Source organism: Muntiacus reevesi, chromosome X, assembly GCF_963930625.1.
Source record: "Muntiacus reevesi chromosome X, mMunRee1.1, whole genome shotgun sequence".
NCBI lineage: Eukaryota > Metazoa > Chordata > Mammalia > Artiodactyla > Cervidae > Muntiacus > Muntiacus reevesi.
Genome location: NC_089271.1, coordinates 131,652,444 through 131,668,395, shown reverse-complemented (window position 1 = coordinate 131,668,395; position 15,952 = coordinate 131,652,444). Strand labels below are relative to the sequence as shown.

General features: G+C 37.1%; 1 protein-coding gene across 3 annotated transcripts in view; it reads left to right on the top strand.

The window, feature by feature from the left end:
- Positions 1-15,952, top strand: part of DOCK11 (dedicator of cytokinesis 11) — a 203,717-nt gene that overhangs the window by 118,131 nt on the left and 69,634 nt on the right. For 2 of the 3 annotated variants that reach the window (XM_065915009.1, XM_065915012.1), the window contains 5 exons: positions 17-163; positions 3,623-3,706; positions 7,456-7,567; positions 8,079-8,117; positions 10,004-10,182. In XM_065915009.1, coding sequence (XP_065771081.1) covers positions 17-163; positions 3,623-3,706; positions 7,456-7,567; positions 8,079-8,117; positions 10,004-10,182 — 561 coding nt within the window. The remainder of the gene's footprint in view (positions 1-16; positions 164-3,622; positions 3,707-7,455; positions 7,568-8,078; positions 8,118-10,003; positions 10,183-15,952) is intronic. The other variant, XM_065915011.1, reaches the window with a different exon arrangement.

The window sequence follows — 15,952 nt, the reverse complement described above, 5'->3', positions numbered from 1 at the left end:
GCCAATTTAATTGAAGCTTCCAAGAGGCCAGAGGTTTTCTGAGGCATATCATCATGTCTTACATTCACTGCTTCTTGCAATAATTCCCCACGTGACTATTCGCTATGCAGAGATTCCAGATGAGTCCAGAAATGTCAATTATAGTTTGGCTAGCTTCTTGAAGGTGAGTTAAAGGCATCCAGATCATGGTAAGGAATTATTCTTCACCAGTATGGTCTTTAAAGCCAAAGGAAAAAAATTACCCACTTTCTAGAGCCTTGGCTGGGCTGCTGGAGGAACTATTGATTGAATTAATCCATCAGTTTAGTTAAATAGCCATGTTTGATTCCCCACCTCCAATGGCTAATTAATTAAATCAGAGGTCCCACACAGGAGGCTTAGCCAGAAGGAACATCTTGCTGCTTTTGCATGCTGTTTTTCAAATATATTCATTTGAATGCCTTTAGGTGGGGCATTTACCTTCTAGGTTGCCATGGTCTGCACCACTCCTTAATAGAACCCCTGACACTCTATACATTTAAAATCATTTCTCTGACCCTGATGGCCTTTGAGTTTGTAACTCTTGAACTAAAAGCAAATTCTACACGTTGCTAATATAATCACCATCTACTTGTTGCTAATACATGTAAATGAAAATTGTTAATTTAGGCCAGTAAGATTATTTTGAGACATACCAGAAGCTGTTACACTTACGTATGATAGTACATTCTCACTGTGCTGTTTTGTCATTCTCAGTATGTAAGGGGCAATGCTGGAATGCAATGGTTCTAGAAAGTGGGTAATAGCGATGTTTGATTTATTGCAGGGAAGGGGCCTAGATTTGTAATGCACTTAGTTCTTACTTCTTTCTACTCCCCATCTTCTCAGAGCCTTTCATCTTGTCTCAACCTTATTTTAAGAACCTCGCAGTCAATAATCTAGCCAAGCGATTTTAATATCTAACATACCCTTGTTTTTTATTAAAAATGCACACTAGGTTTCAGATCTCCAGAGTGTGATTTTCTGATGTAATACCTCTCTTTGCCAGAACTAAAATAAAGTTTTACTACTATTACATGAGCCCTTTTGTGTATTAAAAATCAACCACATATCTTTTTAAAATAAAGGTGAGACTATCTGAAATATAAGATCTGTTTCTTTCATGGAGTTAAAACTTGAAATTTGCTATGTTAGGGAGTAGAACATAGTTGATTTAATAGCAGTATTGACTTCATTATAAGTCAACAAGCATTTGTCTGTCTTCTATGTGAGGGTCCAGAGATGAGAGAGGCTGTCTCTGTAATTATATTCCAATACATATACATGATAAATTGTGATGACTATTATACTGAAAATACAAACAACAAAATACAATAGGAAAACAAGAAAGGGGGGATTATGACCAGGTAGTATGAACAGAGACTAGAAGAACAGTTCCCCAAGACAGGGATGAGAGTGTTGTAGGTAGAGGATTCATGAGCAGAGATGAGATATGTGTGTTCAATAATTGTTTTGGGATGAGCAAGAAAGTCATTGTGCAGAATTTAGGTTGTCTGGAGGCAGAGGTGGAAAGGCCATCTGATGCCAAATGATGAAAGGCCATGAATGTCAGGCTGAGGAATCTAGATTTTGAGCTGAATACCATGGAGCTATCTACCAAAGCCTTTGAAAGAAGTGAGGAAAAAGCCAGAGTCAAGGCAACCAGTTTGAAGACTAGTCCATCCCCCTTGTCTGCCTGGCAGAGTCCATTCATCTTTTAGGCTCAGCTCTTCCCTAACCTTCCCGCATAGGGCTGATCACCTCTGCTGTTGTTTACCCGTCCTGTCTGTAAGGTACAGTTCTGGCGAGGCAGAAAAGGAAAGACGACCTCAACAGAAGTAGGTTACCTTTATTCAGGCAAGGAGGGGCGACAGTCAGCCTAACGACCAGCCTGAGCGCCGAAAGGGATCAGGGAGGCTTCATACTTATAGGGAGGTTTATGGAAGCGATAAGGGAAACGTCAATCAAGTGGGATATTTTGAGTATTCTTTTGTTGAGATGACACTTGTAGTTGGGCAGGGGGTGATAAGTCTTCTGGGCGGGTGTAGGGGGTGGAAGGTTTCCGGACAGGGGGTGATAAGTCCCAGATAGATGCAACTGGCCTGGAGCATCAGGATGGAACTAAAGTTATGCTTTGTTTTCTCCAAAGTTAGATGATTCAGCAAGGGGCCTTTGAGACTGTAGTTCTCTTTTCTAGGCCCAAAAGACTCCTTCACTGTACACACTTCTGGAACTTTTTATTGTGCTGTATTTTCATTATTTATTTGTCTTTACCATTGGACAAGACTAAAGACCATGGGTTATTTATTTGCCTTTGTATTTCTCTAGAATGTAAATATATTGTCTCAAACCCAGTAGATCGTCAAAATGATCTTGAATGAGTGGTAAATAGAAGCCTATCTCATTAATCCAGGTGAGAGATGATGAGGCAGGGAAAGTTGAAAGGAGAGGTGACAAGATGCAAACAGCTGGTTAATCAAATATTGAGTTCCTTCTATTTCCCAGGAGTGTTCTGGGTACCATGGGGAACGTAAACAATGTATTATCCTTTTTAGGTGAGAACAGCAAAATAATAAGTAAAATATAAGCTACTATAAAGTGTTTCAAGGGCCCTGTAGATTAATGAAGATGGGCTTCATTGAAGATGGGCTTCATCGAAGATGGGCTTCATCACTGAAGAATGGGCAGGATTCTGTAGAAGTAGTGATAGAATTGCTAGCTAGACCTGGTATGAGCAGTAACTCAGAAATGGGAATGCACAGTGCATCTTGAGGGGATAATAAATAGATAAAATGGGAAAAAGAAGGTTGGGAAGACTGTGGTTTCCCTGAATGCCAAGCTGAGGAGTTTGAAATTATGTTAGAGCCAACAGGGAACTATTGAAAACTTTTGGGAAGAAAGGTGACATGATTAGGGCTAAGACTTACAGATTAATCTGGAAGCAGTTGGATGGAAAGATTAGTGGCAGGAAGACAAGTTAGGAGGATAACTGCAGTTCTGCAGTTGCAAGGTAATGAAAGCCTTAACTCGGAGAGTGATGGCAGGAAAATATGAATAACTAGTATGGCTATCACACAAGAAGAATGTTTTGTAAGCCAAGACTTCACAGAACCTAAAGAAAAACTTCCCTTTTGGCCTGAAATGTTCACATAGGCAAGCCCCCTTTTCAATAGCTGACTGACCACCCTATAGTTCACTTTGAGCTTTGAGAATGAACCAAAATGAGGCAGTATAGCTAAATGGAGTACATATATATATATATATATGCATGTATGTATTTGAATATGTATATATGTGTATATGTATATATATTTAAAATATTTATCATATATATAAGAAAATATATATCTTATTTTCAAAATAAGATGTTATATATATACATCTTATTTTGAAAATAACACAGTTGAGTCCCTATTCCAATGATAAGTCATTTTCTCTTTATCTCTTTAAGATCATGTAAATCTGATCTTTCTGTTTTCTGTTTCTGTAAAAGTGGGAATGTCATCCCCTTAATGTGAAAAAAATTTTAAATGTGTTGAATTTTGAAAACTTGACAGACTTAGAATTAGGTAACTAACTGTTCATTTTGATTTGGTTCCTATAGCGCTGTCTGACCCTAATGGATAGAGGATTTGTTTTCAATTTGATAAATGACTATATATCTGGATTCAGCCCCAAAGATCCTAAGGTAAGTTACAAGGTCATAACTATAGTGGGTGTCAAACATTAGAGTGTGAGACCAAGGGTCACATGTATTCTCCTCTGGAGGATTTGGAGCTGCTGTTTTCTTATAGGTACTTTGAGTGTAGTTGAACCTCAAAGCAGAGAAATGGATAGGGTTTTGAGGGTCCCACATAGTCATAGTCATGGCTAAGATTCATTACAGTGACACAGTAAGGATGCTCAGCTGGATCAATAGGGGGAAAGACATTAAGTGGAGTCCTTGGCAATCTCTGTGCAGGCTTCCTGAGCACCCTCCCTCCTGTTAAGGGGCATACAGAGCACATCCTCTCTCCAGCAGTGAAAATTGAGCCACATTGTGTGCAATATTTCTCTTTAGGGAAGCTTGTTTGAGACTCAGAACTTAGGATTTTTGTTGGAATTTTGTTATGTATTGGAGGCTGGTCATAATTCTAGAGTCTTGGAAAGGAAAGACAGGGAAGCAGATGTTCACCATAAATCACATTGTTTGTTGGGTGCTGAACAGGCTGGCACAGAAGGTACAACCTTACCTTGTAGGGAATGTTTGTATCAAGATAAAATTTCCCACACCACAAAAAAGAAAATCATATGCCAATATCCTTAATGAACATGGAAAAATCCTCAACAAAATATTAGCAAATTGAATGCAATAATACATTAAAAGTATGACATAACACGGTGAAGTTGGATTTATTTCAGGGGTATAATGATGGTTCATCATCCACAAATCAACCTGATTCATCACATTAATAAAATGAAGGGTGAAAATAATACGATCATCTTAATAGATGTAATGTGTGTGTTCCTGGAATATGCTATATATATACCTTTAGTTGTATTTTCAAACTCCTTCAGAAGTACAAAGAAATGTAGATGCTTAAAACACTTTTGACAAAATTTGACATCCATTTATGATAAGAAACTCTCTCAACAATGGGTCTAGAGGGAACATATCTCAACGTAATAAAGTCCATATATGATAAACCCACAGCTAGCATCATATTCAACAGTGAAAAACAGCTTTTTTCCTCTAAGATCAGGAGTAAGACAAGCATGCCCACTCTCACCACTTTTATTCAACACAGTATTGGAAGTGCTAGCCACTGAAATTAGTCAAGAAAAAGAATGAGAGGGCATTCAAATTGGAAAGGAGGAAGTAAAACTGTCACTAGTTGCAGATGACATGATAAAATATATATTGAAAACCCTAAAGATTACACCAAAACTCTGTTCAAACTAATAAATGATTCAGTAATGTTGTATGATACAAAATCAGCATACAGAAATCTGTGATGTTTCTATATACTAATAACAAACTACCAACAAAATTAAGAAAACAATTCCATTTACAATTGTATCCAAAACAGTAAAATACCTGGGAATAAAGTTAACCAAGGAGGTGAAAGACCTGTACACTGAAACTACAAGACATTTATGAAAGAAACTGAAGAAGTCACAAATAAATGGAAATATTCCGTATTCTTGGATTGGATGAATTAATATTGTTAAAATGCTCGTACTGCCCAAAGAGGTTTACAGATTCAGTGTATTCCCTATCAAAATTCTAGTAGCATATTTCACAGAACTATTAATAGAACAAATAATTCTAAAATTGGTATGAAACCACAAAAGATGCTGAATGGCCAAAAATAGGAAGAACAAAACTAGAGGTTTCATGCTCACTGATTTCAAGCTATACTAAAGATATATTAATCAAGACAGCATGGTATTGGCATAAAAACGGATATACAGATCAACAGAACAAAACTGAGAACCCAGAGATAGACCTACACATATGCATGTGCTAAGTCGCTCACTCTTGTCTAACTCTTTGCAACCCCATGGATTGCAGCCCCCCAGGCTCCTCTGTCCATGGGCATTCCCCAGGCAAGGATACTAGAGTGGGTTGCCATGCCCTTCTCCAGAGGATCTTTCCAACCCCAGGGATTGAACCCAGGTCTCCTGCATTGCAGGCAGATTTTTTACCATCTGAGCCACCAGGAAAGCCATACCCACACATATACAACAAAGGAGCAAAGAACATACAATGGAGGAAAAATCTCTTCAATAAATGACGTTGGAAAAACTGGACAGCCACATGCAAAAGAATGAAACTACACCATTATATTACATCATAAAGAAAAATTAACTCAAAATGCAGGAAAGACTTGAATGTAAGACCTGAAATCATAAAATCTCTACAAGAAAATGTAGGTAATAGCCTCACTGACATCCATCTTAGAGGTGCTTTTGTGGATCTGACTCCAAAGGCAAGGGAAATAAAAGCAAAAATAAGCAAATGGGACTACATCAAACCAAAAAACTTCCACACAGTGATGGAAATCATCAAAAGGAAAGGGCAACCTACTGAATAGGAGAAGATATTTGCAAATCATATATCCATCATGGAGTAATACAACTCAACAACAAAAATCACCTGATTTAAAAATGGGAAGAAGATCTGAATAGACATTTTTCTAAAGAAGACATAAAGATGGCCAACAGCACTTGGAAAGATGTTCAACATCACTGATCATTAGGGAAATGCAAATCAAAATGCTATCTCACAATGAGATAGCACCTCACAAACTGTTAGAATAGCTATTATTGAAAAGAAGAAAGAAATGTTGGAGAGGATGTGGAAAAATTGGAACCCTTGTACACTGTGCGACTGTTAATTGGCGCAGCCACAATGGAAAACAGTATGGAGATTCCTGAAAAATTAAGAATAGAACTACCGTATGACCCAACTTTCCCACTTCTGGGTATCTATTCAAAGAACATGAAAACACTAATTCAAAATTATATGCACCCCTATGTTTATTTTACTGTAGCATTATTTATAGTAGCCAAAATATGGAAGTAGCCTAAATGTCCATCAGTGGATATATGTATAACAGAATACTACTCAGATGTAAAAAGAATGGAATCCTGCCATTTTACAATGTGGACAGACCTTAAAGGTATTATGCTAAGTGAAATAACTCAGACAAATACCATATGATTTCACTCATATGTGGAGTCTAAAAAAAGAAGTGAATGAAAAAATAAAAAACAAACTCATAGATACCGAGAACAGATTAGTGGTTACTAGAAGGGAAGAGTTTGGGGGGGGGGGTGGGCACAATGGTGAAGGAGGTGTGAACTATTCGGTGATAATGGATAGTGACTAGGCTTGTGGTGGTGACCACGTTGTACTGTATACAGATGTCAAATTATGATGTTGTGTATCTGAAACTTATATGATTTAAAAAAAATCCAATTTCCCAACTGCCTGCCAATGACCAACCTTACAAGCAGGCCTTTTTAAGGAGAGCAGTGCAATGAGCCTGCAATGTTGACTCTCTACTGCACAGGTCACATTTCAAGGTATACCTAAAATACTAAACACTTCTGTTTTGAAAATTAATTCTCTGTATTTAATTATTTTAGAATGTGTGTGCTCAGTTGCTCAGTCATGTCCATCTCTTTGCCATCCTATGAACTATAGCCCACCAGGCTCCTCTGTCCATGGGATTCTCCAGACAAGAATACTGGAGTGGGTTACCATTTCCTCCTCCAGGGGATCTTCCCAATCCAGGGATCGAACCCGTGTCTCTTGTGTCTCCTGCATTGGCAGGCAGGTTCTTTACCACTAGTGCCACCTGGGAAGCCCATTAAAATTTAATATTTTAAATTATTGAAAGAGTAAATGCCTACTATATAGGAGTTTATGTATAATTTCTTTGTGCTTAGGTTCTGGCTGAATACAAGTTTGAATTTCTGCAAACAATTTGCAATCATGAACATTACATTCCTCTGAATTTGCCAATGGCTTTTGCCAAACCTAAACTTCAGCGAGTTCAAGGTATGTATTTGTGTTTTCCATCTTTTGGAATTGTGTTTTCATTTTTTTTTTGCTAGTGCTAGTATAGTATAATATTTTCTAGTTAAACCAGTGATTCTGGAGGTAATTTCAGAATTGTTGCTATCTGAAGAACATTAACAGTTCGTTAATGGTACTCTGCATTTCCTTCATAGTGTCAGTGGTTGTATTCATAGAGTGAAGAGATTCGGTGTGTTACATAGTTTGCTGCTTAAACACAGACATCAGATACTAATAAAATTGCTCTCTGTAGTACTGTTTGCATCCTTAGATGAGACTGAATTTTGAAAAAGACATATAAATGCATTTCTACTGAATGGAACCTCAAAAGAGAATTATAAAAGCAGAATAAAATAGTTATATGTATGTATTAAATTTATGAAATGCCTTCAATTATCTCCATTGCTAGTTTTATTGAATGCTTTGTTGTGTAGCACTATTCTTATGTTACTATGTTTTTTATTTGTCCCTTTTCTTTTCATATATTAATTAGATTTTTTTTCATTTGCGGTGGACCGTTTGACTTCAGTAGGTAGGTTTAACTCGGTTCACTCTAAAGTAGTTTGCTGTTTTTAAAAACAATTGATTTCATGAATGGCTAAGATGGATGGGGGCCTTGTTTGCTTTTCAAATCCTCCCTAGCCAAGATGAGGCTTTGTTTAATGCATCCAGAAAACCTAGGAGGCAGTGTATTTGATAACTCTGAAAACCAGCTTGAGTAATATTCCAGTGTATACATGCACACTATTGATACTATGTATAAAATAGATAACTAATGAGAACCTACTACATAGCTCAGGGAACACTGCTCAGTGCTCTGTGGCAACCTAAATGGGAAGGAAATACAAAACAGGGGCTCTATGTATACCTATAGCTGATTCACTTTGGTGTACAGCAGAAACTAACACAATGTTGTAAAGCCACCTATGCTCCAATAAAATTATTTTTTTGAAAAAAGGAAAAAAAATAAGCTTCAATACTGATTGCTAGAAGCATCAACTTTAAAACACCATCCTCAGAAAACATGTTTTGGCCCACACCAGCTTGGGGACTGATGGGTATCTTTTTTTTTAAGTGTATGTCATCTCTCCCAAGCTCACCTCCCTTCTCTCTGACCCTGTTTAATGACTTCTTGGCCACAGTTTTTAAGGTGTGGATGAAACTACCTTATTGGTTTTATTCAAATCCCTCAAGTGAAAAAAACCTTACTGCCATTGTACAGTCGACCCAGATAAGACAACCTGAGTTAGTCTGTACTGACCCTTGTGCATAGAAAGTGATTGTGATTCACAAAAGACTATGACCAGTGGCCGAAAGAACATCAGCTGTCTTGGTCTTTTGGGGAGTAGAGGCCACTGCTGAGCAGTGGTTTTAGTGATTGAATGGCTGCCAGTGAAAATGGAGGAAAATAGTTAAAAACCCGACCACTCCTATTCAACCATTCCCTTATTATAATAGAGTCTGAGCATGTATAGCTCAGATACTTCCCCCATCATTTATTGATAGCTTGAGGAATTCAGGGAAAGGAAGGGGTGAGGATTTAGGATTAAATCTGATTTAGCATTTATTAAATCCTAGTTGAATATATAGCATCCTATGAAGTTTTAAAGAGACAGAAAACATATCCTTCAACTTTGTGGCCTCACTAAAATTAAAGGGCAGGGGAAAGGAAATAAAGATAGCAGACGTTTCCTGTAGAAATGATTGTACTTGGTCACAATTCCTTCTGAGTAGTTATAAGGCAAGTCCCAACCAGGATATTAGCAGCTGGGATTTAAAGTGGATGGAGGATCTAACAGGAAGTGAAGAAAATAGCTGGAAATGGTAATTTTATGAAATAAAAGATTTGTGTTTGTATAATGAATTTGAGTGAGATGAGGATGTTTTTCTTACCATTCTTGTACCCCATTGTATTGGGGCCAATATGTAACATTTAGTAAAACATTTGATAGTTTATACTGTTAAAACGATGCAATTGTCTAGTTTCTCTTTCCGCTTCACAAATATAAACAGATGAGTGAATCAAGTGTTGTTTAGAATTACTCCATTTTTTAGGTGTAACTAAATCTCTTCAGATACGAAGAAACGTGTTAAAACATTGCCAAATCTAGTATTCTTTCATTCTAGGTTTTATCCTAAGATTTGAAAAGCATCTAGGAAAAAAAAAGAATTCTAGGAACTACTTTACCAACTGAAATTGTCATTAAGGCTATCATCTGGCCCCAATGATGAGTGCTTGTATCTTGTAAAATTTTGCATGCTTATTCTATATGATAAAAGAATTGTTCATATTTGTTTATAATAAAAATATAGCTCTTGCTAGCATGATCACATATTACTAAGTAATATAATGCTTTTAATGTTAAAGTGATTTTTGAATATTTTTATAAATGAGTTTTAAATTTCATTGTACTGCAGATTCAAATCTTGAATACAGTTTATCAGATGAGTATTGCAAGCATCACTTCTTGGTTGGTCTGCTTCTGAGGGAAACCTCCATTGCTCTTCAAGACAATTATGAGATCAGATATACAGCTATCTCTGTCATAAAGAATCTTTTGATAAAACATGCATTTGACACTAGATACCAGCACAAGGTAAGGATGTTTGTATCATCACCAGTATCACATTAGCTAGTTTCTATAAGATTTTACATTGAAAATGAAGTTTTCTGGAAGAAACATAACATGAGCATTGAGTAATTTATTTTTTACAAATAATGTATTGTTTCTGTTTCAAATGATTATTGTTGTTTAGTCACTAAGTTGCCAGGCTCCTGTCTGTGGGATCTCCCAGGCAAAAATACTGGAGTGAGTTGCCATTTCCTTCTCCAGGGGATCTTCCCCACCCAGAGATTGAACCCACGTCTTCTGCATTGGCAGGCAGATTCTTTACTGCAGAACCATCAGGAAAGCCCTTAGGTTTTAAAAATACTGTTGAGTCAACTATTGAAGAAAAACATTGGATTTTCAAATCATGTCTAAAGAACGACATAACTCCTTCATGATTTGTAACATGAACTGATTAGAATTTAAAAAAAACATGTTTATAACCCTGTGCATACTTTTAAATACCCATATATCCTTAAATATATCTCCCTAAATTTGTTATCATTGATTAATAATAAGACATATTAAATATGTCAAATATAAAATACATAATATGAAGTTTATCTTCTTACTGAAAAAATATGCATGACTATAAATCTTATATATACTACACAGTGTCTACATGTAAAGCCACAGCTAGAGCCACTATTTGCTACACCTTTAACATATATGAGGATATAGGGTATATTCAAGTCTTATTAAACCCTATGGGTTACAAAAATAGATGGCAAATTGTATTGAATTTAGAATAACCTAACTTACTTACAAAGGCAAAATGGTTGTCTAAGGAGGCCTTACAAATAGCTATGAAAAGAAAAGAAGTAAAAGGCAAAGGAGAACAGGAAAGATATACCCATTTGAATGCAGAGTTCCAAAGAATAGCAAGGAGAGATGAGAAAGCCTTCCTCAGCAATCAGTGCAAAGAAATGGAGGAAAACAATAGAGTGGAAAGACTAGAGATCTCTTCAAGAAAATTAGAGATACCAAGGGAACATTTCATGTAAAGATGGGCTGAATAAAGGACAGAAATGGTATGGACCTAACAGAAGCAGAAGATATTAAGAAGAGGTGGCAAGAATACACAGAAGAACTGTACAAAAAGAGATCTTCATGACCCAGATAATCACAATGGTGTGATCACTCACCTAGAACCAGACATCCTGGAATGAGAAGTCAAGTGGGCCTTAGGAAGCATCACTAAGAACGAAGCTAGTGGAGGTGATGGAATTCCAGTTGAGCTATTTCAAATCCTGAAAGGTGATGCTGTGAAAGTGCTTCACTCAATATGCCAGCAAACTTGGAAAACTCGGCAGTGTCCACAGGACTGGAAAAGGTCAGTTTTCATTCCAACCCTAAAGAAAGGCAATGCCAAAGAATGCTCAAATGACCGCACTGTTGCACTCATCTCACATGCTAGCAAAGTAATGCTCAAAATTCTCCAAGCCAGGCTTCAATAGTACATGAACCGTGAACTTCCAGATGTTTAAGCTGGATTTAGAAAAAGCAGAGGAATCAGAGATCAAATTGCAAACATCCCTTGGATCATCAAAAAAGCAAGAGAGTTCCATAAAAACATCTATTTCTTCTTTATTGACTATGCCAAAGCCTTTGACTGTGTGGATCACAATAAACTGGAAAATTCTTAAAGAGATGGGAATACCAGACCACCTGACCTGCCTCCTGAGAAATCTGTATGCAGGTCAGGAAGCAACAGTTAGAACTGGACATGGAACAACAGACCAGTTCCAAATAGGAAAAGGAGTACATCAAGGCTGTATATTGCTACCCTGCTTATTTAACTTACATGCCGAGTCCAACAGAGAAATGCTGGACTGGATGAAGCACAAGCTGGAAGCAAGATTGCCAGGAGAAATATCAATAACCTCAGATATACAGATGACACCACAGTTACGGCAGAAAATGAAGAAGAACTAAAGAGTCTTGATGAAAGTGAAAGAGGAGAGTGATAAAGTTGACTTAAAACTCAACATTCAGAAAACTAAGATTGTGGCATCTGGTCCCATCACTTCATGGCAAATAGATGGGGAAACAGTGGAAACAGTGGCTGACTTTAGGTTTTGGGGCTCCAAAATCACTGCAGATGATGACTGCAGCCATGAAATTATTAGACGCTTGCTCCTTGGAAGGAAAGTTATGAGCAACTTAGACAGCTTATTATAAAGCAGAGACATTACTTTGCCAACAAAGGTCCGTCTGGTCAAGGCTATGGTTTTTCCAGTAGTCATGTATGGATGTGAGAGTTGGATTATAAAGAAAATTAAGTGCCGAAGAATAGATGCTTTTGAACTGTGGTGTTGGAGAAGACTCTTGAGAGTCCCTTGGACTGCAAGGAGTTCCAACCAGTCCATCCTAAAGGAAATCAGTCCTGAGTGTTCATTGGAAGGATTGATGCTGAAGCTGAAATTCCAATACTTTGGCCACCTGATGCCAAGAACTGACTCATTTGTGAAGACCCTGATGCTGGGAAAGATTGAAGGTGGGAGGAGAAGAGGACGACAGAGGATGAGATGGTTGGATGGCATCACCGACTCGATGGACATGAGTTTGAGTAAACTCTGTGAGTTGGTGATGGACAAGGAGGCCTGCCGTGCTGCAGTTCATGGGGTTACAAAGAGTCAGACGCGACTGAGTGACTAAACTGACTGACTGAAGTTACTTACTTGGTACTAGATGGCTCAACGTAATATCATATTGTTTCATAATAATTTGTTCCTTTGTTTTTACATTCAAATTGAAATAAAGTCATCATGTGATTTATTTTGTGATTACTTTGGAAAGCTGACTTGGAGATGGATTTTATTCTTTTCTTATAGTATTCCCATTTGTCCTTAAAAAAAAAAAGGAATAAGCCTACCAGCTATATCCAATTGTATTTTTTTAATTACAAAGATTTGTTTTACTTGCAAATTTTGCCAGTTTTTTTCATGTAATTCTCGCCTAAAGTAGATTTAAATGCCTTAGCTTTAGGATGTTGTTATGTGCTGTGGTTTGCATTGTTTTTGCACATTATGATAACATACTCATATTTAGTGTGGTCTGCTCTATTATGTATCACTTTGTTTTTTGTGAATGTTGGTATTGACTTAACATAAATTAACCAGTATAATGTATCAAATGAAAGGATATCTTAAAGTCTTCCATTCCAACCGAGTTTTGTCAAATCTTTAAAAGTGCCAGTTACCACTGGAGTCTGTTTCTGCCTACTAGTAGTGGGGAAAAGGGTCTTATGCAATGTGAAGGAAAATGTCTTTAGCTGTGATTTCAAAAAATTTGTGGGTAAAGTACAAAATGAACTTCCTGTTCTTGAAGCAGGAAGTTGTCTTTTTTCCCCTTGTGTCTTCAGAGGAAAGTGAAAGAAAATAGGATTTCACTAGTGTCTTACCTAGAGGTAGAACTTTAAATATTTTATGTCACATATTTGCACATTATTAACTTTTTAAAATTCTGAGAACAGTATATGTACACACATGTACACACATACCACCATTGTTATCTGTAAATAACACTGCCTGTTTGAGTATTTGATGTTTTATAGTTTCTAGCCTTACATTTCGGTCTTTAATCCATTTTGAGTTTAGTTTTGTATCTGGTGTTAGGAAGTGTTCTAATTTCATTCTTTTGCATGTAGCTGTCCAGTTTTTCCCAGCACTACTTATTGAATAGGCTGTCTTTTCTCCATTGTATATTCTTGCCTCCTTTGTCAAAGATAAGGTGCCCACAGATGCATGGGTTTTCTTTGAGGTTTTAGACTATGGGAAACATTGAAATACCCACCACATTACCCTTTCAGGGATTTCTAAAGCCCCTTCTTTGTTCAAAATCTTCTGACAGGTTTTAATTGAGTATAGGATTCTCCCCAATAAAACTTTGTTTTATGGGCCTGCTCAACCAGAGCTTCAATTCCTTTCTCTGTTCAATCCAAAGAGCTCACAGGTGGCCTGAGTAAGAAGAAGTCATTTGTCAAATACATTCACTTAAAACATGTTCACCATTAAGAATGATGCCAAGGTGAGGGCAGAGAGGGGAGCTTTATACCCCCATAATTTCCATCTGACTTCCCAAATAAAAATATAGTCAAGAAAAAATGCTTCCTGTGGAAAGGCTGCTTTGAGACTACTTGTCCTAGTATCCCACCCAGGCCTGCATTCCAACCATGTTGCCACTCCTCAGCCTTTCTTCTAATGACATTATGGAGATGTCACTGGTCCCTGTTACATGCTACTCTTAAACTGCTTTGAGAGCTCTCCTTATTTGCTACACATAGCATGAGATATCTTTCCTGCTCAGAACCAGAATGTTCAAAATCTAACATTTATTCTGGGGCCTATATCAGTTCCTGTACTCACTGCAAATGGTACTGACAGCTGAAGAATTGCAATTTCTACTTGGACTGTTGGCATTCTTTTCCCTTTTTTAAAATAATAATCTACATACATGGTAAAAAAAAAAATCAAAATGCCTCTCTCTCATTCCTTACCTCCATGTCTCAATTCTTCTCTCTAGAAGCAACTACTGTTTCTCAGTTTCTTATATAAATTTCTATTTTATTCATGCACAAGCCTATATATATATATACACACACACACACATATAAAATATAAACCACTATGTGTTTTTATTTTTTCACTTAACAAAATATTCTGAAGATTTTTAAAAAATCTGCATAGTATGCTATTATATGAATCCATCTTATTTTGTTTATCTAACCTGTCTTCTGTTAATAGATTCTTAGATGGTTTTCTGTCTTTTGTGCAGACAAAACTTTTGATGTGTTTGCCCTGACTGCATGTGTTTTACTTGTGTTCCTATTCACCTAAGAAGAGTGTAGTATCTCCTTCCCTAGTAATCACTCACTATCTGACCTGAAATGAAATCCCATCTAGAAGCTATAATATTAATAATCATAGCTAAAATTTATTGAGGACTCAGTATATGCCAGACACTATATTAAATATTAGCTCATATGAATTTATATTACTGTTACTATCCTCATTTTAGTAAAGAGAAAGCTATGGTTAAGTGATTTGACCACAATCAAGCCACTAGTAACAGGAGGGCTGGAATTCATGTGTATCTAAAATTCAAAATCTGTGCTCCTAGACTATACTGCCTCTCAAATATTAAGTCAGTTCAGTTCAGTTCAGTTGTTCAGTCATGTCTGACTCTTTGCGACACCATGAACTGCAGCATGCCAGGCCTCCCTGTCCATTGCCAACTCCTGGAGTTTACTCAAACTCATGTCCATTGAGTCAGTGATTCCATCTAACCATGTCATCCTCTGTCGTCCCCTTCTCCTTCTACCTTCAATCTTTCCCAGCATCAGGGTCTTCACAAATGAGTCAGTTCTTGGCATCCGGTGGCCAAAGTATTGAACTTTCAGCTTCAGCATCAGTCCTTCCAATGAACACTCAGGACTGATTTCCTTTAGGATGGACTGGTTGGATCTCCTTGCAGTCCAAGGGACTCTGAAGAGTCTTCTCCAACACCACAGTTCAAAAACATCAGTTCTTTGGCACTCAGCTTTCTTTATAGTCCAACTCTCACATCCATACATGACTATTGGAAAAACCATAGTAGGACACTGGAAAATTAGAGAACTGCCAAAAAATGGTGATGATGATGGTAGAATCTCTTGAAACCAAAGTCATAAGAAAAATAAAATAATAACAGCTATTTAGCTTTGTGAAGAGTGAATTAAGACAATTCGTGATGTGTCCCAGATATTTAAAGGGTTGCT